This window comes from Tetrao urogallus, assembly GCF_951394365.1.
Source record: "Tetrao urogallus genome assembly, chromosome: 27".
NCBI classification, from domain to species: domain Eukaryota; kingdom Metazoa; phylum Chordata; class Aves; order Galliformes; family Phasianidae; genus Tetrao; species Tetrao urogallus.
The window spans coordinates 1,822,328-1,849,888 of record NC_136840.1 but is presented as its reverse complement, the minus strand read 5'-3'; the positions used below and the strand labels follow the sequence as shown (position 1 = coordinate 1,849,888).

Genomic DNA, 27,561 nt, shown 5'->3' with positions numbered 1-27,561 from the left:
TCATCTTCTCATGTACGGTCCATTGAGAGACTGCTTGGGCACCCCAGCAGCATTCATGTAGCTGTGATGGGAGGGGCCAGTGTACATCATATTTCCATGAGGATTTGGCTGCATAGGCTGCTGGGTATAGGCCTGGCTCCCCATCATTCCCATCTGCATCTGCATAGGATACTGTGCTGTCTGGTTCATGTAGGCAGGGTTACTATGGTAACTGCTGTTCATCATGGGTTGTGTCATTCTGTAGCTGTTCATGGCATTAAGGGTGTTCATATTCATGGAATTAACATTGTATGGGGTGGTTGGCATTAGGTTGACCCCCATGTTCATACCACGCTGAACAGCCAACGTACGAGGGCCAGCCTGCATGGCAACAGCAGGTGGGCTGCGGCCATAGAGCTGCTGCTGGTGTGCAGTTGCAGAGGGCAGGGGTGCTGATTTAGAGCGAATGGAAATATGCCCCTTGACCGGCATTTGCCCCTGCAACCTCTGTGTGTGTGGAATGCTAATATTGGTAGCAGACATATTACACTGAAGCAGAGGCGACGTGAGGTTCATGGTAGTGGATGCCAGGTTTGGTGGGGGTGTCATGGTGGCTTGTGCTTGTGGTGTGCCTGCTAACGGATGAGAGGGAGCTAGCTGAGCCAATCCTGTGTTGGACAGAGAAACACTGGTTGCATAGGAAGTCACAGCAGGAGAATGGCTATAAGGCATGGCATGAGGGTCCATAATGGTGTTTGTCAGCTGCTGCAACTTGGCTAAACTGAATGTGGCCGATGGTTGTGAATAGCTCCCAGCCCCAAAATCCCCTGGAATCCTCTCATAGATACTTATGTTACCAGTGGTTCCCGACTCAGGTATTTCCATGATCATAGGTGCTGGGGTGAAGCTGTTGTTCATACTGCACTGGGACAGTGGAGGTTGCTGCTGGGGTGGAGGTGGAGGCTGTGGCTGCTGTGACTGAGGCTGCTGCTGTTGTGGCTGCGCTGCTGGCTGCTGGTTACTTGGAGGTCTTTCTATGACACAGCTCTGAGGTGACTTGATATTACAGTTTGCTGCAGGCTGGACAGTGCTTTGCTGCATCATGCTGCAACTGCTGCCAATGTTTGCCATTTGCTGAGTGACAACACAACTGTTCTGCGTGAGGCTGCTGGAAGAAGACAGTCCCCCGTAGGAACAGCTGCTCTGAGAAGAGTTATTTCCACAAATGCTGCCTCCCATAGTGGAGTCATAGCTGCTCGGGTTTTCATAATTCTCTGTAGTGCTCTCAATGCTGCCAAGGTCACTGAAGCCACTATCCACCACCTGCTGAGAGTGGTCTGATACTGAAGGCACATCCATCATGGGGCTGGTCTCCATGTTCTGCATAGAGGGTGCGGACAGGGATCCTTGTTCAGGGCTTATCTGGGTGTAACTGCTCTCCAGAGCAGGCACATTTGGGCTGCTGACAGAACGAACAGACTGGCTGGGGTGGGACTGAACAGAGGATATTGGACTGTTGTGTTCTGAGGCCTGGCAATCTTCAACCATTGATATCTGAGGATCCTCCTCAGTTTGGGTGTAACTCTGCAGAGTTTGACAAGCGGCAAGAGTCTCTTCACAGTCCTGGTAAGCTACATCATGTTCATTGCCTTCCTCCTGCGTCAAGGACTGCACTGCTTGAACAGTTTCAAGATCTAGTTCACTATGAGGAATCTCTTCCTCCTCTTTTAATTCAATTAAACCTTCTTTATTACTTGGATCTTCTTCACGATCATCTTCAGACCCAGGGACGTGCTCTGAGCCTGCTGATGTTTCATTGGAAGCCTGCTCTTCCTCAGAATCTGCCTCTGCTTCATCTTTTCCTTTTGCATCTTCTCTACTGCTTGGTATATTTGTTTCTAAAAAACATTCCTGAACATCAGGTTCCTCCTTCACCCCTTCTCTTACAGGCTGTTCCTCCAATTCTTTCTTCTTCACAGACTCCAGATGACCATCATCCTCATCATCAGCATCATGGTCTTCGTTTTGATTTGCCACTACTGCAATTTCATCATCTTCCTCATGGTCCTGCTCAGGTTCATCTAGCTCTTGCTGCTCTTCTTCTGATTGCCTTTGCTCTTCTAATACTTGTGGTTTCTCCTCCACCTCCTCTTCTATTTCAGGTTCTTTAACTTCTGGCACTGGACTACTGCTGCTGTCCACTGGAGAAACTGCTCTTACTTCACTGCTGGCTGCATCTTCCTCTTCTCCCTCTCCAACCTCTTCTGCTTCCATATTCACATCTTCCTCTTTCCTTTCCTCATTAAGAGGCAGCTCTTCTTTTTGCTCAACACTTTCCTCTTTATCTGAAATTTTGGACTTACGCCCTGTTTTTGAATTAGCCATCACTGCATCGATTCCCTCCCCCTGCACTGATGGTGGCACTTTATCCCGGTTCAGTTTAAATCCTGGTTTTCGACCGGGCCTTTTCTTCCAATGCACTGGTTTTCGGCTTTTGCCTTTTGGCCATCCTTTCTTCTTTTTCATGGGTGTAGAAGTATCTGGATCAAGCGAAGAATCATTTGCTTCACACTTTCTCAGCATAGATAATGGTTTCAAAGTTGGAGTATCTAAAAACACAAATAGAAAAATGCTGTTCACGCCGAGCATTCATGGAAACCTTCCCAAGCATTCTACCATGCTGAGGAACTTAGATATTTGGCTTAGCAATTTTTGTGAAGGATAGCAAGAAAGTTCAAGGTCTGCTCATCAGTTGCAAAGCATACTGCATTTTCAAAGAGCAATGCTTTCAGGATGTTGCATGGTCAAAGATCTGAGCCTTTAATAAACAAGTCAAATTCAACACTAGGCTACGTTACAATAAAAGTCATGTTTCTGTTTAGATCTGTATTTTGTGCATCTGCTGCAGAAATATTTTTACTTTGTCACGGCTTACATTTCTGAATGCCTACAGAAGTACACAGATGACTGAACTCGGCTGTTTTTATCTTAAGAAAACGCTTAAAAGGAATCTAAATTTCTCTCTCATCTGACTTTTATTTGATGAAATATTATTTTGCATTTCAGCAGCTTTCCAAGTACTATAATAGCTCCACAGCCTACACTACCAGAAATGGATGTTTAATGAATTTACCAAACACTGTAAGGCCTCCCCCTTAGTAATTCTGTTTTGAACCTGTCCATTCCAATAGTCAGTGGCATTTCCTACAACTGCTGAAGAACTCTTGCACTGACACTAGCCAATATTCACACTTTGTCATTTGAATTTTGGTTTTCAGACACTCACTTCTTCATCTGCTTTTGTGTTAGTTTTTATTTTATCTGCCAGACAGAGAATCATTCTTAGCAATTAACAGTTCTCACATAGGAAAACAAAAGTAGTAAGTTGCTCTTGCCTCTGCTTATTAATCCAAGGTGACTGAATTCTTTCAATCTATCGTAATAGCAAATTTGTTTCAGTGCCTTTATCAACCCACGACTGTTCTTTGACATATTTCAATTTATTGATACTCTTATCAAGTGTGAATAAAAGTAAAGACAGCAATCGTAGCTTCACAAAGATGACAAGATGTCTCTGCTCCACTTGGGATTTCCCCATTCATACACTTAAAGACCATCCAAATCTTTGAGCTAGACTACTACACTCACTTGATTACTAGACATGAACTTCAAATACTTTCTCACACACTATGCATGCCACCAAGTTGTCCTTCACTTCATTTGCCAAATCCTTTCTTTTCTTGTCAGCTGTAACACCGTTTCTTTAATATTTACCCATAAAATAGTAAACAAAGCAGACCTGAAAGTCCAACTCAATTCCATTCTAGGCACTTTCCAAAGAGAGCTGTTGTAAATCCAGTTATGCCAAGAATTCAAAAGGTAACACTAAATGTGTTCCTAGTAATAAAAAAATCATCTTTAGCACCAATAATTTGTCAGCTGACTTACTCTTGCCCTTCGTTCAACTTTAACCCTGCAATTCAGTGAACTGGATGTGAACAGTGTTCGGTGTCTCCAGAAGTTACTCAATCTGCTTACAAACAAATTAATCGATGGTAAGCCACTTTTTGTTTTGTTTTTTTAAAGTTTCAAAGAAGCTGTTTACTCCAAGTTAAATATCCACTAAAAACTACATAAAAGAAATTCTGACAGGTATTTATCTTCAATACCTCACACCAGAAGCATACTAGAAAAAAAATTCTGAGTATGATAAATGAGCTCAAGCATTGAGTTCAAAGTTTAACAGCACCTTGAAGTCATCCATCAAAAAATATTTTGAATGTGAATAAAGAAAAGAAAGGATCTGCCAGATGAGATGAGACAGGAAGAAGAAAATGCTGCTTTCATAGTATTTGTTAAAGCATTAACATTCAAAACTTTCCAAATAAGTAAATAAATAAATAGAATCCATGTCTTTAGAAAAGCATAGAATCTATTTCTCTTCTTCACTTCCTATTCACTACAGGAGATCAACTTTTACTAGCTCTTTATTAAAATCCTGCACTTTTATCTGTACTGTACTGTCCTTGATTTAACAACATTAAGGAGAAATAAAAAAGTAAATGATTTTATGATGGTGGGCTTTCTATAGAGTAATTTAATATTAAATGTGTCCTGTTCTGGTCTCCCTTATATATGAAAGATATGGACACACTGGAGAGAGCCCAGCAAACAGCTACAAAAACGACTAAGATGGGAGCATCTCTCCTGTAAGGAAAGTCTGAGAGAACAGGGACTGCAGAAGGCTCAGGAGGATCTTAATATGCACAGATACCTGAAGAGGGGCAATTAAGAACACGGAACAAGGCTTTTGAACCAGACTTTTGAAGCTTACCACCAAACATACCATTATTGTCATCAGACTCCTCCTCATCTTTGGACTTCCTCTTAGAAGAGGGTCTGTTCCTGAGGGTGTCTTGTGGGGCTAAGTGCTGAAAGTATCCACTGGACAAAAGTTCATTCTCCTCATCTTCCTCGTCCTCTTCTTCCTCTTCCTCCTCCTCAATTTCAAACGTAGGCTCTAATCGGGGCATTGGTCGTTCAGCATCTGAGTCCTCAAATGGTTCATCCAGCACTTCTGTGGTCTCCGAGATTGTTTCAGTAACAACACTGCTGTTGTGGTGCTTACGCTTACGTACTCTCCTCTTCCGATGAAGAATTGGTTTCTGAGAGAAGATGGTGGGAGAAGAGGTTTTATTGACTGCAGAAACAACACACTTAAAACAAAACACATGAACAGCTGAGTTTTACTTCTTAATGTAGCATCCCATGAGGATTTTCTTATTCGTGTCGACTGCACTGACCTCTCTATGGTTAATCACTTCAAAGACTTCACGCTGTGATTTTAGCTGTTTAGATAGTATTTGTATTTTGAAAGCTTCTTTTAAAAGTAGGAGCATATCTATTTTTTTTTTGACTGAATAAAACTTCAACAACCAAGCCAGAAAACATCAAAAGCACAAGGAAAAAATGGGGAAAAAATTACCTCTAAACCAACAAAAAAGACCCCTAACAGTAAGGGAACAGCACTCTCCAGAGTTCTAGAATACTGAGCAGATGCTACCTGTACATTTAACACCTACCTCATGAACTGCACTGACCCTCAAAACAACACCAGCATATTGACATTGGGGTTGGACTCGATGATCTCTGGAGGTCCCTTCCAACCCCTACAATTCTGTGATTCTGTGACATAATAGGCTGCATAATACAGTCAAAGGCAACAAGAAATAAAGCACAGACCTTTCGTTTTAATGTTGGTTTGGTAAGAACAGGTGGAGAGCTTGACCGGGGACTCACGGGGTCATCATCTTCCTCTTCGCTGCTCTCACTAAAACACCTCAGAAGTGTCCTATCACTATCGCTGTAGCAGTGGGGTAATCTTTCACAGTCCTCTGGGAACCTATTCTTCAGTGGCTCCGTGTTCTTTTTCAGCTGTCCTCTCCACCTTTCCACACCTTCACTGTAATGCTGATGGGGAACTGCAGATTTTTCATTTTTGCCATACTGCGCTTGGGAAACCACAGATTTTTCCTCATCTTCAGCATAGTGGCCTCTTGGGGTTGGAGACTTCTCTTCACATTCACACCTTTCCTGCAAGGCTGATGACTTTTCCTCACATTCACTGCACCGGCCTCGCGAACTTACTGATTTCTCCTCGCATTCGCTGCACCGTTCGCTGGGAATGGCTATTTTGTCCTCCGTGGGCAACGCTGGTTCCTTCTCACAAAAGGGTTCTCGAAGTTTTTTGCCCTTGCGGTTCCATCGACCTCTTCGTGATGTCTGACTGTTTGCTGGAAGGCTGTCCAGTGAAAAAATGTGCTTGTTTGGCCGCGTGGAATTGACGGGAGCAATGACATCTGGCTTTTTTTCATTCTTGGTTGGTGAGTAGGGTTCTTGTTCTTTCTTCTCCCATGACACAGATTTTACCATCTAATATAAATAAAAACAGATAGATTTCATTCTTTCTATGTGACGCAGTGGAAGCTTTTGAACAAGAAATTGCTGAACTGTAACAAGGACAACCTTACAGAATCTGAGAACAATTGAGTTGACCTGTACAAGGTTGTCACAGCACCCACAGCCACTCCTTCCCCCTACTACACAGAAGTAACAGATTCACTCTTACACTGGACTCTGAATCTTTATCGTGTTGTTGCTCTTCATTTTCCCCATCCTCTGTCTCCTCTTCCTCATCCTCAGAGACAACAGAGTTGGAAACTATGACAGGTGTCCAACGCAGACACTCTGCATCCACATCTATTGGTCGCACATTGTTTCTAAGCTTTGCCATATGTTCTTGGATAAGCTTCTCCCGACGAATGATGACAAATCTAAACAGTAATGATAGTCATTAACAACAGGCTACACAATATACAGGGATAAAATAAGGTACTTTCAATCAATGTAATCTCAATGTGAGTAACTTCAGAGTTAAATTCTTAAATTCTTTCCACTTCTTGTTAATGGCGAAGCCATTATCCCTACATGAGTAACATTCAGATGGACAGCAACACTTTTATCATGTGTTAAATTGGCAGAGGGCAAGCTATTTGGCTAAAAGGCAAAATGAGACCAAAAAAAAAAAAAAAGGCTACTTTAAAAAGTTAAATTTCACTACCAGTGTGGATTTTGTTCAGCTGTCTGGGAGTAACATCACTAATTATTTTTGTATCAAAGTAGAAAGTGTCATAAAAGTGCTCTAAAGTAAGTTTAACACAAACTAAGACTGAACATTATACCACTTCCAAAACAGCAACTGTCTGTATTAAGAGTAATTACCAGAATTTCATTTGACTGGTACACTCCATTGGCCAAACAAACTACCTCTCTTCTATATCCAAACAGAGTGATCTAGCCCATTATCTAAACAAGTTAATGACACTTTGGATGAACAGTGAAAAGGGGGAAACGACTACTCAGTGTCAGGAAAATAAAACATACTTCCCTCTAGAGATCCTCTTTTGCTCCATTCCAGAGGATACTGATTACTCAGAAGGACTTCAAGAGAAAATGGCCAACAGGCCAGCTTGCTTTCTTTCAAAGATGCAGATAACTTGGAAGTTTCACAGCTGCAGAGCTCCACAGATAGTAATGTGGAGCAGCTTTGGCATTGAACAATTCTTCCATCACAAGAAAGCACCATAGATCTCAACAGACAATATGTGGACAACTAACTTTTAAATAAAATTAAGCTTATTAGACGTAATTTGCCTCCAGACACTATTTAACTTCCTTCAAATACATACGAGCCTATCTGGAAACACAACAGAATTGTACTCACTGATCACTACGGAAGTCAAGCATTCGGAGGTGATGCAGAGTGGAAGTGATATCTTGAGGGCAGATTCCAGTCAGCTTACTCAATTTCTTGATGCTTAACTGCTTGTCATGCTGATGATAAAGGCACTCCAATATTACGCTTTTCCAATAAGCCATGTATGAGAGCCGCCCCAGGTCTGACAGGGGCTTCTCTGGTGACCCTGCTTGGCCCTCACGTTTTGAAAGCAGATAGCCTAAGGAAGAGCAAGAAAAAAGCACTGATTTCTCAAAACAATTCACTGAGTTGCTTGGTTTCAGCAGTACTTTCAGGAGAACAACAGATTATACACACAAGGATTTTTTTAATTCTAAAACTATTCCACTATAATGAGATAAGAAACATTTTTCCTCAAGATATTAACTCGACCATTGGCACATCCACACAGAGGTCTATGTCAGCAAAACGAGAGGTAGAGTTAGAGCAGCAAGCTTTCCAGTGAACATGTGGATTTCTGTAAGAATGTGAGAACATTAATAAACATCCACTCCTCAAAACCAGTTTTTGTTGCTCTTAAAGCTAAATTATAACTATGACTACATTCAATTAATCAAGCTGCTCAAGTTTCAACAGACTGCAGTTTTACAGTTTGCTTTCAGAATAAATAACTACATACACAAGGTAAGCTTCTGCAAAAACTCTGTACTGACATGTGCCTGTAGTTTCCACCATAAGCTGCTTACACAGGACATGAGATAGGAAAAAATATCATTTTTTTCTTCAGAATTTAAGCCTTTCAATGAAGAAAGCGAGTTAAGTTCAGATGACTGTGAACTTCGGTATTCCTCTCCTGAGATTTTTTTTTTAAAATTGAAAATAGATAAATATCCTCTTCCTGACATAAGCTTCTATTTAAAATGTGAAAGGAAAGAAGAGTTAAAAAGCAAAACAAAGGAAAATTCCTTACTGAAATCAATGAGGAACCTGCCATAGCCCTTACGCTGGTACTGCGGAAGAATCATGATACAGGAAACATTGTATTTCTGTTGGCAGTGTTTTTCCTGGTGAGATAAAAGAAAAAAGGTAGCACATTTTAAAAAGAATAGAGCAGATATAAATACCAGATGGTGTTCTGATACACAACTTCATTATTACTTTTAATGAAAGCTGAGATAGCTACAAGGCTTCTTCCAAGTCTGAAGTATTAAAATACTTGCCTTGGAAAAGTAACCAACAAGGTGACAACCCTTGACATCATTCTGTGTCAGCACGTAGAAAAGAAATGGTTCCACATCATAATAAAGAGTCTTATGGTCCAGGAAGAGTTTGGCTAACAAGCACAAATTCTGGCAGTAGATAGTGCTGACATTGCCATCAACCTACAAAAGTGAGGAACAGTTAGGTCACTCCATCTGCTGGCATACAAGGAAATGCTTCATCTGGGTACCCCCACACATTTGAAACACCTGACACAAAATGAAAGCTTCAGTGCCACAGGTAGAATCTCATGAGATTTCAAATTGCACAGCATAAGGGCCCTGGCCAAGTCTATTAGATTCAGTCACTTAAAAGAGATCTTAAAATTCTTTTCTCTTATTACAGACTGCTTATCCATTAAAAAAAGGTCAGCAACTGCTGCTGGCCTGTACCTCTTCACTCTTCGCATGTGAGTGTTTAACAAAATGAAGATTTTGAGGGCTACAGAACACTTATCACACTACAGGGTACTAAAAACTCTGCTTTAGAGATAAGAGTGAGAGGCTCAATTTCTTAACTTACCTCAAAGACTGAAATATTGTTTTTTCTATAAATTTCATTGGCTGGAGGATGGAACCAGCCACATTTTTTCATATGCTGTTGGAGAATAGTTCTGCTTTTCATATACTTTAGACAGAATTCACAAAGGTACAGCTTGGGTAGCCTATAAGCAAAGGTAAAGAAAATCAAAGACTGAAGAAAAAGACTTTCATATAAAATTCCTCACTCCTGAAGATAAAAAACTTGATGAAAGCAAAACCTGTATATATAATCACAGTTCTATGACTCTATGATAGAGAAAACTTTTGTGCACAACTCATACCAAAAAAAAACAAACCACAAAACAAACACCCTTACCGTGCTTGAAGTCACAGCATTTACTTATTCTACACCAAATACATATTAAAAAAAGAAGTACTTAATATCCTACCTAATTACTTTTACATTATTATGTCAGAAGAAATAAATGCACCAATTAAAATTCTAGATAAGTAACAGCAAATAACAGTTTTGCACTAGAGATGCTATGATGGATGACATAAATAGCTCTTGTTCTTCCACTTCTGCCCGTGGAAGAAGCAGTGGTACACATTCCTGGGAAATGGGTTACAATGTCAGCAAGGTTTTTTAACATCATTTTTCAGATTATATTGACACAAACAATTTGAATGCAAGCATCCTGATATTACTGTGATTTAATTCCATTTAAATACACTAGCTTGGGCAGATCTACTCTTCTCTGTTACTCCCAATGCCTTTAGCAAAGCTAGAATAACTCCTGATGACAGACCACACATTCTGTGGTAGAAATGATAGAATAATGAGTTTTCTTTCATTTTCTCTCTCTAGCTATGGCCCTTGGAAGTTATCCTTTATGTCCCAACTTTATGTTGGGAGAATTTACTGTTAAGACAAGCTTGCAAAGTTATTCATCAAAAGAACATCATAACATCACAGCAACAACACCTGAGACACCAAAACTTGAAACACTTACAGTTCAGATGTACTGAACACCAAACAGCGTAAAAATAATACATCAAAAGTGATTCATATTAAATTTCAACTTATTTTTCTCTTTCAAGGCCTGAAGAGCATACAGCCCTCTCTAACGAGCTCATTTAATAAGCAGTTAACATCTTATTACCTCAACAATTTTATCATATCACAATACATCAGGCGTAAAGAACTACTGCAGTCACAATCAAGATGCTCTATCATGTAGCTGAGGCTGCTCTTCTGCAGGGCAGTAAGTCAAACCTTTGAGAATCCATGTGATTTGTACACTCCTATGGCTCACAGTACTAACAGGTTGTTAGAGAGTTTACAGCCTTTCTGACTTTGTCTAAAAAAACATTAAGACAACGACCAACTAACATGGGAAGTATCTGTATTATGTGTACTTTTCCTCTGCCCTACACAGAATCTTGCTGGAATACAGCTTTCCCATAAACACTGAAGCAGAAGGAAGAAGAATGTTCAGTCATACCTCGAATATTCTTGTGGATATGGGGAAGAGTACCAGGTCTGAATTTCATACTTGCCAAATTCGATGACAGAGGGGCATCGAACTTGTGGATCAGGAGGTCCAGTCACCCCTACTTTCTATGCAAGAAGGAAAAAAAAGGATTTTGTGATTTTCCAAGCAAAAGATTTCTAAGCTAAAATAAATTACAACACTTACACAGCTTCAATGCAAGCTGTCTTATTTGAACTCCATATTCCTCAGTATAATTTTACCTCTTTTACAATTAAGGTACTTTGCACCAAATGCTGAAAAAGTAACTTTACCTGCAGTGCTTGCTCCTGAATATCTCTAAACAACTCCATATCTTTTTCAGTTAAGACATCCTGGCTTCCAAAAAAGCGCTCTTCATTTTCCTGCTTTCCATCCCAGCCATCCTGATTGTCTGTAAATAAAAAGAAAGAATTGCCATATCTGTATTTACAAAGCTTTTCAGTGCAGCATGAAGCACCCTCAATCTGCATTCAGTCACTTCATTGAGTTTCATAATAAGATTTTCTACTCAGATTTGGGACCACAAAGGAAAAACCATTTCTGGATTTCTGACCACGTGAGAAGGAATGTCAGATATTCAACCAAAACTCATCACTTAGGATTTCATGTTTCAAATGCCATCATGGAACTAACGAGACCATTGTGGATAAATGGCTTACCACTGCTCCTCTCACAAAGAAGGATCATTATTATTTAAATGCTGTATTTGCTACAACTAAAATCAGGATGCTTACCACCCAAGCAATCCTCCCAAAACCAACCAAGCAAACAAAAAACAACAAACAAACCCCCAAACCAGCAACCCCAGCAAACAGAATAAAAAAAAACAAACAAGCAAAGTAGAACCATGTTCAAGGAAGGGATTCTCTCCAACAGGAAGACAAACATTACATGAAGCAAGCTCCTCTATGGGAGGAAAAGTTAAGAAACATTTGCATGCAAGCCTAATCAGAAAAAAAATCTTTCAGGCATGTTTTCATTATCTGTTTCCCATTTTATACTTCTACATGCTGCTCTTCATTGCATTAGTTACACCCTACGTTATTTCTTTCAAACATGACATTATTTACCAAATTTGTTTGGGTTATCAGCCAGCTCTTCATTATCAAAAGGACATTTTATCTGATGGTAATCATTTAGTCCCTAATCACATCTTGCCATCATAAAGTGGCAAAGGTCTCCTCTTCCCTTTTCCAGCTGTTACAATGCACCAAAGATAGCTGCATTTGAGTAACTTTCCAGCCTCATCACTTCAGCATCCTAACCTTTGTGAACATTTTCCTCGAGTACAAAATACCTGCATTGGCAGAGTGAAAAATCTTTACCTGCGGGCCACTCTGAAGTGCTAGATTTTCTGGTACCCTTTTTCCTGATCCTATACTGCTGAGAATAGTCTACCACTTCCCCTCGAGCTTTTCGTCCATCAGGGGAGGGAGTGAAGAATTTAGTAAGGCCATCTATAAGCCCTTTGGTTTTTTTGTTAAACTTCAAGGTAGCACTGCCTTCTCTGCAGTAGTCCAACATATCTGTCTGCTCCAGGTATCCTCCTTCTGATGATGCTGACTGGCTGGACAGAGTTATCTTACGCTTCCGACCCCGACCAGGGCCAGTTCGAACTTTGCTGAAGGGTCCTTTTGATCTAAAGAAACAAAGGGAAACGTATGGTAAGAGCCAGTAAAGTGGTTTGGTTTTGCTTACAGAGTGGATTAGTATCTTCCCTATTTATTTATGTATCACACAGAAGTTAAATGTGAACTAATTCTAAGCACCTCGGTTCTGCACGCTGAACAGTATGAGCAATTAGTTTTGAGTATAAATAACAGATAGTCATTAAATTCAATAAATGAAATTACAAAAGACAGGAGACAGAACGAATATACAGAAAGTTTCAATTTACATTTTCCAATTTATGTTTCTCTAAGCATCAGAAACAACGCAAAGCAAACCTATTCTATCAGAAGAAGCAGCCATTCAGAATAACAGATCTGACACAAACAGCAGAATAAATCAGTGACTATAAGGAACAGCTTGTAAGAAAATGGGAGCCATTAGAAAGAATAATAATAAAAAAAAAAAATCAAGGCACAAATAAAGAGATTTATTTCACTCTGAGATTACTGATCTAGATCACTCAGATTACTTCATTCTTTTACAGAGCTCTTCAGAAATTTTGTATTAAAGAATGAAAAATTCTTCATTAAAAAAAAAAAATCTCACAGAAAGTAGACACGACACTTGAGAAATGCTCACTGTCCTACAGAATCACACACCTCGTTCCTTTTCATAGAGAAACTTACGTTGCATTTTGATTCTTTAACCTGTTTTTGGGACGTCCTATTGGATTAGCATAGCGTCGTTTTATCTGTGCTGCCTTCTTGTGTAAAAGTTTTCTTCCTTTCTTACGTGGCCGACATATCTGACATATCCACATACCTATAAAACACACAGTGTCCACTGCTGAACGCAAGGAATATCTACATTGAAGAAAGGCAGAACTAAAGGCCCCAGGCTTTCCAAAAGAAAACGTAAGAATCGGATCAAAGGTGCTCCCCACAGATACGTATGCAAGAAAAGTAATGCATAAACCAGGAATCTAAATTCATATTTGGTTAATTCCCACTCCCTCATACCCCACCATGATGTATTTCTCACACCCATTTGCAAAGCCTCTTTAACAGGTAGCATATTGTCAGAAAAATGTAAAAAAGTAGCGTTATCACACCCTCTGATCACCAACAAACTAATTCCAATCATCTTCTATAGGATTATTTTTTTTTTCAATTATCAAGAAGAACCTTCCACAGGTGACCTGTTCTCTGACACCTACTGTCCAAACAAATATTGTTTCAAATACGTACAAGCCAACCTCTTTCTTACATACAAAGCTATTCGCTCAAATCAAAGCTGACCGCTTTAATCTGCATGGATCAATTCTATTATATCTCAGTTCTTGAAGACTTCTTTTAAATACCTGAAAAGCAATAATGTAAAGAGCAGGTTAAAAGTAACTAAGAGAATAAAGTGTGTGGAAGCACTTTCTAACCACTGATCCCTTCTTACACCACATTAAATTATGCCTTTCATCACAAACTTCTCACCTTTTGGCATCCTGGTAAGAGGGGGATCACAGCACTCCATGTGAAAGCCACGGTCACACGAGTCACAAAATAGCATGTTATCCTGTTGAAGACAGACACAGTTAATCTCTCTTTAATGTGCATAAATCCCTCCATTAAAATTTGTCACCATCTGGGAGAATGCACACATAGCTCTCAAACTACTGACAATGCATTTGACAGGTGTCAGGAAGACTATAAAACAAAAGCTGCAAATATTTAACTCCAGAACTGTTTTATGTTATATTTTAACAGAACATTCACAAGGCTGATGTCACACTACATCAGTCCATACTCCACTGTACTCACAGCATTTTTGCCCTGATCTCGACAGGAACTGCAGGTTTTGCACTCAATACATTGCCATCGCAAGGCTTTCACTCGAACTGTCAGCTCTGGTGAGAACTTCAAACAGGAAGGATGACCTGCAGGAAATGGAGAGCATGATACCAGTAAAACCACCCTACTGCTGCTAATGATCACAGATAGCTCACAGAGAGTTCACTTTGTTAATCACGTATTTCCATGAAGAAATGTGATTATCCAGATACTCCTGTTTTTAGATGCCTCTACCCTTATCCACTCATACACAGCACCCTAGAAAGTAAATGGCAGGGCCATGTTCAAAAGCACACCAAGATATTTTTTCACAACTTGAGTTACGCTAGCCATCATTACTAGATTTTCAAGAAACTTCCAGGGAGTAACTGAACTGCTTGTGTGTATGGTTAATTTAAGTGCTTCCTCCCAGAACCAAGAGATTCAGTTCAGCTAATGATACCATGTCACACATGCATAATCCCAGTACGTATGGATCAGTGTCAGTCACTGCACTAAACTCTTCTGTCTCAGGTGACTGGGTTATTACCAGCAGCATTGGAAGTGGTCACCTACCACTGTTGCCACAGTCAGCACAAGAGATGAGCTCTTCAGGTTTCTTCTCCCGATTTTGCTCTTTTGTACCAAGGCAGAAACTGCAGATTGGAATTGGTTCAGCAACCGGCTGTGTGTGAAAAACAGACAACAAAGTCACTGAGTATATCAAAGCAGCAAATTACATAGTACAACTAATCATGCAGGCATTTATATCACATGTAAATAGAATGTACTGCACACTGTGTTGCTTCTCACCTCACGGTAAATACTGCATTAGCACTGTAACCCAAAGAAAAATTAGAGTACCAAAGACAGCAGAAATAATCCCAGGCACAAAGGCAAAAGAGAATGGAATTCCAAGACTAGAGGAAACTTGGAAAAATAAGAGCAGCAAATTAATATGTAAGAGAAAGGAAACTAGAGCATGTTGATGTCTTAATTTGTCACCAAATGAATGAGCTACGAGGTGACACACATATGATCCCAGAACAGAGTAATGTTAGAAATTCCCATCATGTATCCAGAGAGCCATCGTCCCAGAAGCGTTTGTGATACGTTAACTGAAATAAAATATATCTTATGGAACAACAACAACTACCACAACACGATCAACATATGTATGAAAAGTGAAAACAAAAGGAAATTCTTGCACAAGAAATTATGCAAGTGTCCTATTTAGCACTCAGAAGCAGCACACAAAAAGGTTTGTCCATTCTGGTCATGTCATTTAAACATTCCCTAAGAGAAAAAGATATTTAAGAGAAGGAACAACACTTGCAAAATCACAGCTAGGTATTAACTAGTCAGCAATACTTCTAATTTGTAAAGTTTTTATGCCACAGGACTGTAACAGCTATGTTATGAACCGCTTCCTCAAGTAATGAGCACAGTCAACTGATTGGTTTAAATTACAGATACTTGATCAACTAATGAGAGGGAAAGTACAGCCTTACCTCCAGTAACATTAAGTGTTGGATTGGGAATTTCTGCCTAATCCAATTCTGCATTTTCCAAGAAAAGTCTGTCAGTTACAGTTTTAAGAGCAAAGATACAAGTCCAATTTTGACTTGTGCAAGCATACAGAATAAAAACATTTGTTAGAAAAACAAATGTTTGTTAAAACAATGGAAACATGAAAAAAAGTGGCACGTTTGATGGCACATTTCCAGGCACATAAATTGCACAGCTGTATCACGTTACAGATTACAGCAAAAGCTACATCCAGAATGGCTTCCTGCAGAATCAGCTCGTTACGTATTGCTCCCATTCACACAGAAAGGGGAAGTTTCAAGCTGTATCCTGACATTGCTACAGATCCAGCATTCTCCCAGGCTGAGGTATGCACCTTACAACAGCCACTAGGTGGAAGCAACCTGAATAAATTCACTGTCAGATCAAGGCCGCACAGCAAGGAATGACTACTCGGAAATGAAAGCCTAGCACCCCACGCCCTGAATACCGGTGTTTATCCTAGCCTTTGGTAAGTCACAGAAGGTGTTTACATTATATTATAATGAAATCATCTGACAAACTCTTTCAACCTGAAACATATTCATAGGTTTAGTTCGTAGAGAGATCACAGTTTCTGCTGAGAAAGAGAAAAATCAAACAACTGCAGGTAGTTATGCAGAGCAGAGTCTGCAAGTGGGTGAGGAAAAGACAGCATCTTCACGGCCACAGAAAGCCAGGAAAGGATTCTCCAGCCATAGTTATCCCAGAAACATGGGCCAAAACCCCTGCTTAGGGGTCCTTCATCATCTTTTAACACAGATGTGTCTCAGTTACCCCGTGCTTGTGTTTGCAAATGACTTGATACTGTTAATCAGTGTCTTAGTTCACTTTTACTCACACTGCAAGTGATCCAACACCAAAATCCAACACCACCTATACCAGCACCAGCACCACATCCAACACCACCTATACCAGAACCAGCACCATATCCAACACCACCTATACCAACACCAGCACCAACACCAGCACCACCTATACCAACACCAGCACCAAATCCAACACCACCTATACCAACACCAGCACCAAATCCAACACCACCTATACCAGAACCAGCACCACATCCAACACCACCTATACCAGAACCAGCACCAACACCAGCACCACCTATACCAGAACCAGCACCACATCCAACACCACCAGCACCAACACCAGCACCAACACCAGCACCAACACCAGCACCACCTATACCAACACCAGCACCAACACCAGCACCACCTATACCAACACCAGCACCAACACCAGCACCACCTATACCAACACCAGCACCAACACCAGCACCACCTATACCAACACCAGCACCAACACCAGCACCACCTATACCAACACCAGCACCAACACCAGCACCACCTATACCAACACCAGCACCAACACCAGCACCACCTATACCAACACCAGCACCAAATCCAACACCACCTATACCAACACCAGCACCAAATCCAACACCAGCACCAAATCCAACAGCACCTATACAAACCTCATATGGCTAGAGCAAAGTTTAACAACAGCCAGAAGAAAACCTAATTTGACAAATTAAAGGTCAAAATAAAGGTCGTTCAAATGATCAAGCAGCAAACCTTCATGATACTTCCAGATTGCCACTCAACACTGCATCAAGGAGACTGCTAGAACACGTGCACTAGCTGTAATACAAAATACTTTGCTCCTGGATTAAAAAAACAGCCCTACTGTGGTCTGCAGACTTGCATGTAAGTTATTAAGAATTGCCTGTACTACCAGTTCACATCTGAATTGTTCCAGTTTAGATAATGTTTTCAAATGATTGTTTGTGCTTTCCAGCTGGGTGAGTGAGGTTGTGAGGAAATGCTGACATGACCTTAATAGCTGCATATTCCTTACAAAAAATATCTATAGAGAGAGAGACACATGAATAATCCTACCTGTCATGGTTTTTCCCCATATCTTATTTTTCTATAATTTATTGACTGGCAAAACTTTGGGGTGGATTTCATTAGCTGTTCCACAAGTTGAGTTTTTCCCTTTGAATATAAGCAGTTTTCTGCAGACTGGAAGAGGATAAAGAACAAAGTATTTCACAGAAAAAAAAAAAAAAAATAATAATTCCTCAAACACAGCTGGCCTCATTTAACAACAGCTGTGTTAATAGTTTGTGAAAGCAACCTTCTAGCAAAGCTGCAACATTCACGCAATTTTGGGGGAAAGAAGTCAAATATTTCACGTATCCTCTGCAGGAGGTTTGAGAATAATTTATTTAGTCAAAGAGAATTTTATAGGGCACCTGCAAGGACAACAAGCCTAAAATAATCTTTTTCAACTCTTCTAGCTGCTATCCCACAGTCCTTCAAATCTGCATGCCCACACGTAATCACTGTCCAGTCTTTGATCCAATTCTTCCAAGCCCAACCTTCACAATTTTGATGTTTTCCTGCTTTTACCACCTAAGACAAACTGCAAACACATTTAACAAGAGTTACAAAGCAAAGAGTTCAAGTTTGGGGGGGAATTAGGTACTATTAGAACTCAAAACATTTTAGAATAATTAATTAAATTGAAACGATGTTCAATAGACACAAGACTGCTACTGCTCTAAAGCTTCTCAGTGAAGGGCATTATGTTGAAGCTGGGAGAGACCTCACTGCTGCTCTGTTTGTTCAGCAAAGAACATCCTGGCAAGTGAAAAATGCAAGCACACAATAAGAATGAAAATAAGACTGGAAGCAGCCAGCTCAGTTTCATACAGCAAATTTTTGGCAGACTTTCAACTCCTTCTGCTGTTTTTCTCACAAGAGCATCCATCTGCATGATGTCACCAGACTCAGTGAGGGAGGAAGCCAGAATAAATGAGACTGACAGCATCTTACAGGCTGCCAGCCTCTAAGCACAGGTTGTTACTATACAAAGGATGTCTACAAACCAAACATGCTCTACACAAACCATACCCTCTCCCTTTAAGAGACTTCAAAAAAGTACCTAAGGGGGAGAAGAAATAAATAAATCCAAAAAAATCAGTTTGGGCCAATCCATCTGCTTTTGTCTTCTTAAATCAGGAAAAATGAGTTAGGAAGCTACTCAAAATGGACAGATAAGCCTTCATAGCAAGCTGCAGCCCATGTTGTCAGTGGTAATTGTCAATAACCTGAACACACTCCCTTCTGCAAACATTTCAGTACCACCAGAGACTCACTAAATATCAGCACTGCGTTTGCTCCATCATCACACATCTGCTTGTAGTTGTGTCTGTTGTTGGCATCACTTCAGTGCAAAGTCAAAGCCAGAGTAAAAGAAAGAAACACACACACACACCCCCCCCTCACCTCCCTTCTTTATTTTTATTTTTGTTTTAAACAGCAAAAACATCCTGAATGTTAGTTTGTCAGTTCTGCAGTGAAACAACCCACCATCATCAGTACTGACAGAACCACTGTCACTACAGCATAATAGAATCCTAACTAGAAGTTACTACCTAGCAGCACTGACAGATGGCTTCTTAGAATTCATGCTAGGCAATGGGGTTTTGTTAGTCTCTGTCCTGGTTTTGGTTGGCATAAATTTTCTTCCCAGTAACTGGTGTGGTGCTGCTTTGGGCTGGGTTTCAGGTTACCAAAGCTCTTTTACAGATAATGCTTTGATGTTACTGTACATAGTGGAAAAAACAAACCCCAAACAATATTTCCCAGATTATGTTATTAAAGTAATTTTTGTGCTGAAGAAAACAAATCTAAGCAAACCATAAGAACCTTTTGTGTGTCTGTTACAACAACACACGTGTGTTTGCCTGTGGAGACATTCTGTCTCTAACTCACTTAGCTGAGTCTTGCTTAGGGAAGCGTATTTAAATGGAAGAACAGACAGCCTAAAACGAGATAACATCAAAATAAGCGTAGGAGAGAAAAAAATAAAGACAAGAAAAGTATGAAATGCATCTCTCTTAATAAGAGAAACAAAAGAGGATCATTAGAAAAATTGAGAACATTCAAATCAAATGTTTTCTTGCACTGTTACAGAAAGAACATCTGAAATGCTGGTGCAAGAGTAACGTGGAGGTTAGCAGTTTGGATAGTGCAGTATATACAGATGAATTCTATGCGGTGATTATGGCATCCATAAATCTATGGGAACAAAATCATTGAGGATTTGAGGCTGGCACTCAAACTAAAGTAAGTGCCTTGCTGCGAGAAGAACTTCACAAAATGTTAGCTTGAAATATTTAGACACGACATCATTAAATAAAATTCCCAGAACCAACAATAAATCTCCTCTCACAGGATTAAATCGATGTGCGATTCGTTTGCCAGAATCACATCACAAGACTTCCTGCCTGCAGGGTCACTGGGCAGGGGGGAAGAGAACAACCTATGGAGAGAGCTCCAAATTTCCCCATTTGCAGCCCAAAGGCACTCACTGCAGCTGACCATCCGACTCAGGAGCCTGGCAGCTCGAGTTACTGCATTTCTCTTTACTCAAAGCTTTATCTTAGAAGCTCCCTTATATCCTTTGTCCCTAACTTTTAACTTGCATTCCATGATCTTTTGTTTTTCCACAGAAAATAAGGAATTTCAGAAATGACTTTGATTTCTAACAAGCAACTATTTTAGGGAAGAGACCTCTGTGAACACCTGATTTATGTGCATCCAATAAATAATTACATCTTTAGATACTACACCCTGCTTTCCTTCAACATCAGCTGCATCCCTGAAGGCAGGAAAAGCAGTTCAATTAGAGAAGTAATACAAGCAGATAGGAACATCTGACACAGTGCAGTAGCCTACATAAATGTGCTTGCAGGAAAAGTATGAAACAGAGCTGTGAATGAGAACTCAGAGCACATTAAAAACACCTGACAGAGGGCTGCAATCTGTAGTTCACTCAGGATAACCACACAAGTGGAACTACAGGACTGAATTCTACCCTTTCCTTTTGAAGCTGTAGGGCCTCGAACACCAGACGGACAAACCGACAAAACAAAACAAAGCCCAACACTCTGCATGTAATTATTCAACACAAAAATCCACTGCTCAATGTTTTACCATATTCATCACAGTAAGATTTAAGAAACTCCAGGCTCTTGACCCACAGAATTCAGCATTTTCAGGTATTTAGCTGAGTAGCAAGAGAAATAATTTGTTCTAACCCATTTTTTAACACAGGCAACTGATGTAGGCATTGACAATAATTAGTAAGTTTGGGTGATTCATAGGTCTTCATAGAATCATACCTGGAAAACTCAGTACTTTAAACCTGTAATTCATCATTCATACAAGTCCACAGAGTACTTAATTTGTCTTCAACACTAAACAAGCAAATAGATTATCAATGGGATTTGGGGTGCTACGCACAAAGACTGTTTTTGGACACCCTTCTCTGTCCTTTCTTTTTAATCTCACTAAAAATCCAGTACAGCACAAGAGCAGCAAGAATGGAAAGGCTGTCAGACTCTCAAATAACGAAAAAAAGCTATGATTTCTCATTCAGTGCATAATGCAGTTTTACTTGCTGCAAGAAAAGGCATTCTACAGTCAGGGAGATTGTTGAGTCTAGAGAAGCTAAGGCAGATACACCTCACAAATAAAGGAAAACAAATAAACAAAAAATCTAAACAGGTAGAATGAAGACTGACACGACTCAGAAAGTTTAGCTTGCAACTCTCAAAGGAGCAGGCAGGAATAAAACATACTTACCCACCTGCTCCACGCAGGACAGAGTTCAAAGGACTCAGCAGTCTGTCACACATAGGATTTATTTAGCAGATTTTCTGCTGATTGCATGTTTGTACTTACTGTAAGAACATGGAAACCATCTTTTGATGAAACTGACGTTACTTCATTTCATCTTTATACTTTTTTTAACTGTTTTATTCTACCATCGCTTTGACATAAGATAAAATTGCTGGGAAACTAGGCAAAGGGCAGAATGACAGCAGATTATTTTCTTTCTCCCTGTTGTTTCCTCCCTTCTTACATAACGCAGCTGACTCTGGAGTCAAGCTGTCATTCATTTAGCAACGTTCTCCATCATCCATCCACCCTGCCTGTCCACGCTTTATGACTCTGCAGTATATAAGATTCCTTTAATAGCCAAACTTCAGAGATGCATCTTTCCACTTCTGTTAACAATCACCACGACAGAAAGAACTACCGACAGGGATTCAGCCAATGCACTGCCCTAATCTCATCCTTTTTAGACAGATACTCTGTATTAACCCTCTTCTGAAGGTGTGTGCCATTACAAACACCTTCTCCTCAGTAGTACTCCTCAGTAGTATCACTCCATCACAACATCTCATGTCTTCCCACAGTCACAAGCCTTTGCTTAAGTCACCAATTCTCCAAATTCTTGTATCACCATGCATCATTTCATCCTAAAGGCATTATTTCAGAGCGTCCACTTACAGTTGTTAATGACAGTAACATTTCTGACACGCTTACATCTGCTTTATTATTATGAGCTACTTCACCTGTTCACTAATCAAGCAAATCAATTTCAAGGTAATTTTTTCAGCACTTGAGTTTCCAGAGTTACAGAGTACAGATGGAGACCATCTGTTATCAACCACAATTATTCAGACAGAACTACAACCTCTCTTCCAAGGAGCCAGCTGGAAGGGAGAGAATCCTAATCCTCCTCCAGCTGGTAACCAAAGCTTGAAGAGCACCTGTGGAGAACAGGGGTGAGCTCTCAAAATGGAATGACAGTGCTCCAGTTGCAGATCCTTTTTGTACTCCACCCAGAACAGACCAATGCAGAAACAAGTTCCTTATCAGTACTGGGAAAGCTCTTTGCTTTAAGATATGGAATTAACAGGTATTTACTTAAGGCAGACACAACCTAAGTGCAACAATTGTGTGCTTAATTCCTCCAAAACAACCACGGTGCCCTTTAAGCAGAGAAACTTTCTGAAAAGATACAAGATGTTTGGCTTCACTGGTAAACACCACGATGTAACAGAGGGATTTAGACCTATTATTTGCTATAGGGAAAGCCTACAGGATGCTGCATTTATAGCAGCTCCTATCTGTACCAATAGGTACACACAGCTGAGAAACAGACATGCCATAAGAACATATGAAATACCAGCACAAGGAACCCACTGGAATTATTTCTTCTATTCCAGCTACAGGGATACTCCTCACTTTTTTGTTTTCCAGGGAAGGCTTTCTGAATGTCTTGTTTTGCTCTTGGCTGCACTGCAGGACAATATTTAGGTATTTACATCTACTACATCCCTATCTAGTTTTAAATGACACAAAAAGCAGTTTCACAGCGCAACTGGAAACTGCACTGTAACTTTGGGATTGTGTTCTTTAGAATGTAGCTTGTATTGTTCTCTCCCTACGGATGTGGGAAGAAAAGCCACTGATGGATAACTGTCTCAGTGTAGAATGTTCTTTGCTCCATGCTTATCACCTCTTTGACTAACCCAGTACGAGAGGCCTGCCATCTACACTTCCTCACATATTCTGGAGGTGGTGTCTGCCTGATAGTCAGGCAAGCAGCAGCAATTCAGCAGTCTTCTCTTTCCTTTACACCTAGATATTGCAACGATTTGCCATTCCCTTTCCTATCTTCTTATTTTCCTTTATGGGGGGAAGCACTGTGGATCTTCCCAGTCTATTACTTACCACACTATCAATGCCAAACTCAGTTACAGTCAGAGAAATACTATGATACTATGAAGTGCAATTCCCATTCTACCTCCTAAAGTACTGGATACTGAAAGAAAAAGATGTTACTTCTTAAAGTGAAGTTCACTCAAAGACAATTATTATATTTTTTTAATCAGCCACTGTCACTAACAGATAAGCCAGTTTCTGCACTGAACTCTACTCATCAGCAGGCTTTGTTCTATTTCCTTGTTTTCATCCAAGTTGTGTCTTCAGGCTAGAGATATCAAAGCATCACTGCTACCTGATGAACCATGATAACTTGCTAGTAATTTCTGCCCTGAATTCTGTGATGTATTTGCATAAGTTGAGGAAGAGAGATGGTGGAAAAAACAGTAAGTAATATTTACGAAACAAACTTCTATGGCACCATTTTATATTAATTTTATTTGAAAAGTTTAAATGTCAACTTTCACACAGGCCAATACACATAACTGAATATTCACTTTCAGGCATCTAAACAAAGTGACACTGTGGTCAAACACAGGCAGGTAAGCACTTGCAGCTGAGTAGAAAACGTATTTCTAAACGAAACACAGAACTACGACACCTTAAGAATCCTAAGTTTGGACATGAATACATAAGGAGCTCTCAAGAGGATGTTAAAGGCTGAAGAGTCACAGGTTTGTTTGTCTTATTGCCAAAACCATTTCAAGAACCAAACTAAAGAAACGTGGCAGTGAGATTTCTGAAAAAGCTGTGCTGAATGATTCCCCTAAAGAAAGCAAACAAAACCTCACCACTCTCAAGCACTCAGCAAGAAAACTACTACACCTCAGCATGCATTTGCACACACCTAACTGGTGGAGATGCAGCAAGACAGTAGAAGGGAGGAAGATTATCACAACATCTGCAGAAAGAAAAAAAATGTGTTCAAAATCCTGTAGAACAGGAATGATCTTTTGGCTTCCTCTGACACGTCAGTTAATGCTGACAGAATTTCCACAGATGTTTTCATATAATATCTTCAAAATTACTCAAGAAACTAGCATGAAACTCAGTATGAGTTACACTGCATGGAGATGGCACAGGAAGAGTAGAAACGTGGAATCTTAATATAAAAGACCAAAAAATAAGTCAGAATTTAGCAAGGAAACCCTCTGCAATATTTCTACTGCAGCTAATGTTCAAAAGCTTACAGTAAGACCTTCTAAACCCAATAACCATCCATGTTGTGTTCAAGCTCCTCAGACTTGAGCGGGTAGAGAAGAAATAAGTAGAATAATGTCAGCCTGAACACAAACCTCAAAAGAAATTCAGTATTTACGGTAGCCCATACTATCAATGACCAATCTGATATATTCTGTTCTGTGACAAAAACAGGGAACACTTCATCTGAAAGAATCTCACACTGGTGCTGGGTTTTGACAGATGACTAATTAGGCTGTGAAACACACATAGCTAACAGTAACATGCACGGCAGGTATGTCCCACTCTCAGCCCAGCTCCCACATGTACCAGGTTTGTTTATCATCAGTTTTCTTTACTGATTTCATTACAGACAGAGTTGGAGAAGTACGTAGGACACAAATCTGGACGGAGAACTTGAAAAAGCTACTGGGAGTTTCAGCATATTATTACATTCCACCAGCCTACAACACAACTCCATCAAGGTCTTCATCCACACCAGAACTCCCACAATTAAAATTTCACAGAATCTTTACTGGTATTAAAGCAGCTGCGCAGATTTCTTAGGAAGAAGATTCCTACCGTAGTTTTAAGTCTTCAAATCCTAAGAGATCATAAACACTCCCTGTCCCTGCAGAGTGGAAACTGTGAGCAGAATACTCAAAAACCTCCTCGCTGGTCAACAACAACAACAAAAAAATCCATCAAAAATACATATATATTGTGGATAAATAATTTTCAAGTTGTAAAACTCCTGGAGATGAGTAATATATAGATATGATTAGTGGCAAATGGATGTTGAATAAACAAAGACTTCAGTCTTACTCTGCTTCCACAGCAGCATAAAAATGATAGGAAAGACACTGCCTGGGTATCAGTTTCAATCTAACAACTCGATCTTGAGGTTTGACTCCTCAGTCAAAGACCTCAGGCACACAAAAGGATGGAAGAAAGGGGAAAAAGGAAACATGAAAATAGGAGAAAACAACAGAAAAGTGCTTTGGTTTATATAATGAGCTACATTCAAGGATGGGTAGAAGGCACACAAAAGAGTAGTAGCTCATGATTGCTCATTACAGCACTTCCTTTGCTCTCCACATCCTCTGATTTCACTCCTCCTTTCAACTGCTATCACCTACGTACCTTCTCTTCATATTTAACAACAAAGCTATACGAAGACAGAAGCTGAATTCTTCACTGTGAATGCTTAAAGCCTCTATGACAATATTTGGCTCACCAGTACTTTGCCTTGTTATCTGTATTCAGATAAGCTTTTAAACTGGCAGTCAAATTAAAACACAAAAATTAGATCATCTCGAGTTTGCATTACCAATCTACCCTATCTTAAAGCAACTGAAAATGAGGAGGCTCGCTTGCCTAAGTTTTGCTACTGTAACCACGTGGTAAGCCTGTCATGTTTCCATACAGCAGAATTGAGCACATAAGAGGTAATTTCCCCACAGTTCTTCATTTGCAGATTCCAGGTCCAATGCACAAATCATCATTTCTATTCAAGTTTCTCTGGTCACGCTCAGAAATACTAACAGAGGATCCTTAAAGTACATTTGCCATTTCTATTTTACCAGATGCAAGTTAAACAAATTGACCTCAAACTGCAACTGCGTAATGAAACGTTTCACCAAGGACACAAAAAAACCTACGTAAATTGGGTCTTACCTTATCCTTTTCATGAGGAAGGAGACACACCGGAGGCAGACAGGAAAGAGACTCAAAACTCTCCTTCCCATCAGCATTAGTGGTTGCTTTAGTGTTGAGCTGGTACAGAGGTCCGTCTTTAAGGAGCCTGCCATGGCCAACTGCACGTTTGACAGCTAATCGTAGTTGCTGGTGAAAAACGGAGGCAGCACTACCTCCAAATAATGCAGACACATCTTTCTGACCTTTCAGAAAACGCTCGATGTTCTTCAAGGATGAGCCACCAGACTCACCCAAGCCCTCAATTGCCCGTTTGATGAGTTTATTCCAGTCCACATTTGGCTTACCATCCAACTTCCCATGGTTCCGAGGCTTCGGAAGTGCTATTCTCCCAGGATTATCAGGATCTTTATAGGAGTTGAGACCCTTGTTGGAGACTTTTAAAATAGTTCCATCTTTAACGCTCAACTCTAACTGTTCCAGCACAGTTTTGCGATCCAAGCCATGTGATGAAGACACTGCATTGCATATCCTCTCTTCTGAAGGACGCTGTTTTTGCTTCTTTACCTTTTTGATTGCCTCCAGAATCCACTCCGTATACAGGGGGTTGGCGAGTTTTACCATGGTGAAGACTTCTGTATATCCATAGAGTCGTTATCCTTTATCCTGATGCTGAACAAGTTTCACACACTGGGAAAACAGATTCTCGGATGATGGGAAACAGCTAACCATAGCATACACGTTTTCTGTCCTGAATTACTTCTCCTTTCTCAAACATTAAGTGTCGTCTCACTGGGGAGAAGAAAGCAAAACAATTAGAAATTTCCTTATTCTTTCCAATACATCCAGTAACAGCTTCACAAAGGTTTTCCACAAAGATATAAAGATTTCAATGCAGCTCACCTCAGCTTTTGGTCTGCACGCTCGCAATTAGAAGCACTGTAACATTACACCTGGAAGAGAAAGAGATATTTGCAATTAACAATTGCAAAAAAATAACAGCCAACATTAATTCATTGCACACACAGGGCAAAGCTTTAATCAGTTACTCCAGTTATTACACAGAAGTAACAATTAAGGTTCTATCTTCATTGCTAATGAACGGTGGTTTAATATTGCAAA

General features: G+C 40.1%; 1 protein-coding gene across 1 annotated transcript; it reads right to left on the bottom strand.

Annotated features, from left to right (window-relative positions):
* KAT6A (lysine acetyltransferase 6A) lies at window positions 1–27,063 on the bottom strand (the record flags this gene model as incomplete). The annotated part of the gene is made up of 16 exons (XM_079547355.1): window positions 1–2,588; window positions 4,826–5,144; window positions 5,722–6,411; window positions 6,608–6,812; window positions 7,763–7,994; window positions 8,706–8,799; window positions 8,956–9,117; window positions 9,518–9,659; window positions 10,983–11,098; window positions 11,285–11,403; window positions 12,338–12,651; window positions 13,310–13,445; window positions 14,111–14,192; window positions 14,438–14,553; window positions 15,023–15,131; window positions 26,461–27,063. The coding sequence occupies 16 exons, from the start codon at window positions 27,061–27,063 to the stop codon at window positions 1–3; spliced, it is 6,027 nt and encodes a 2,008-aa protein (XP_079403481.1).
* Between the last annotated feature and the right edge of the window lie 498 nt (window positions 27,064–27,561).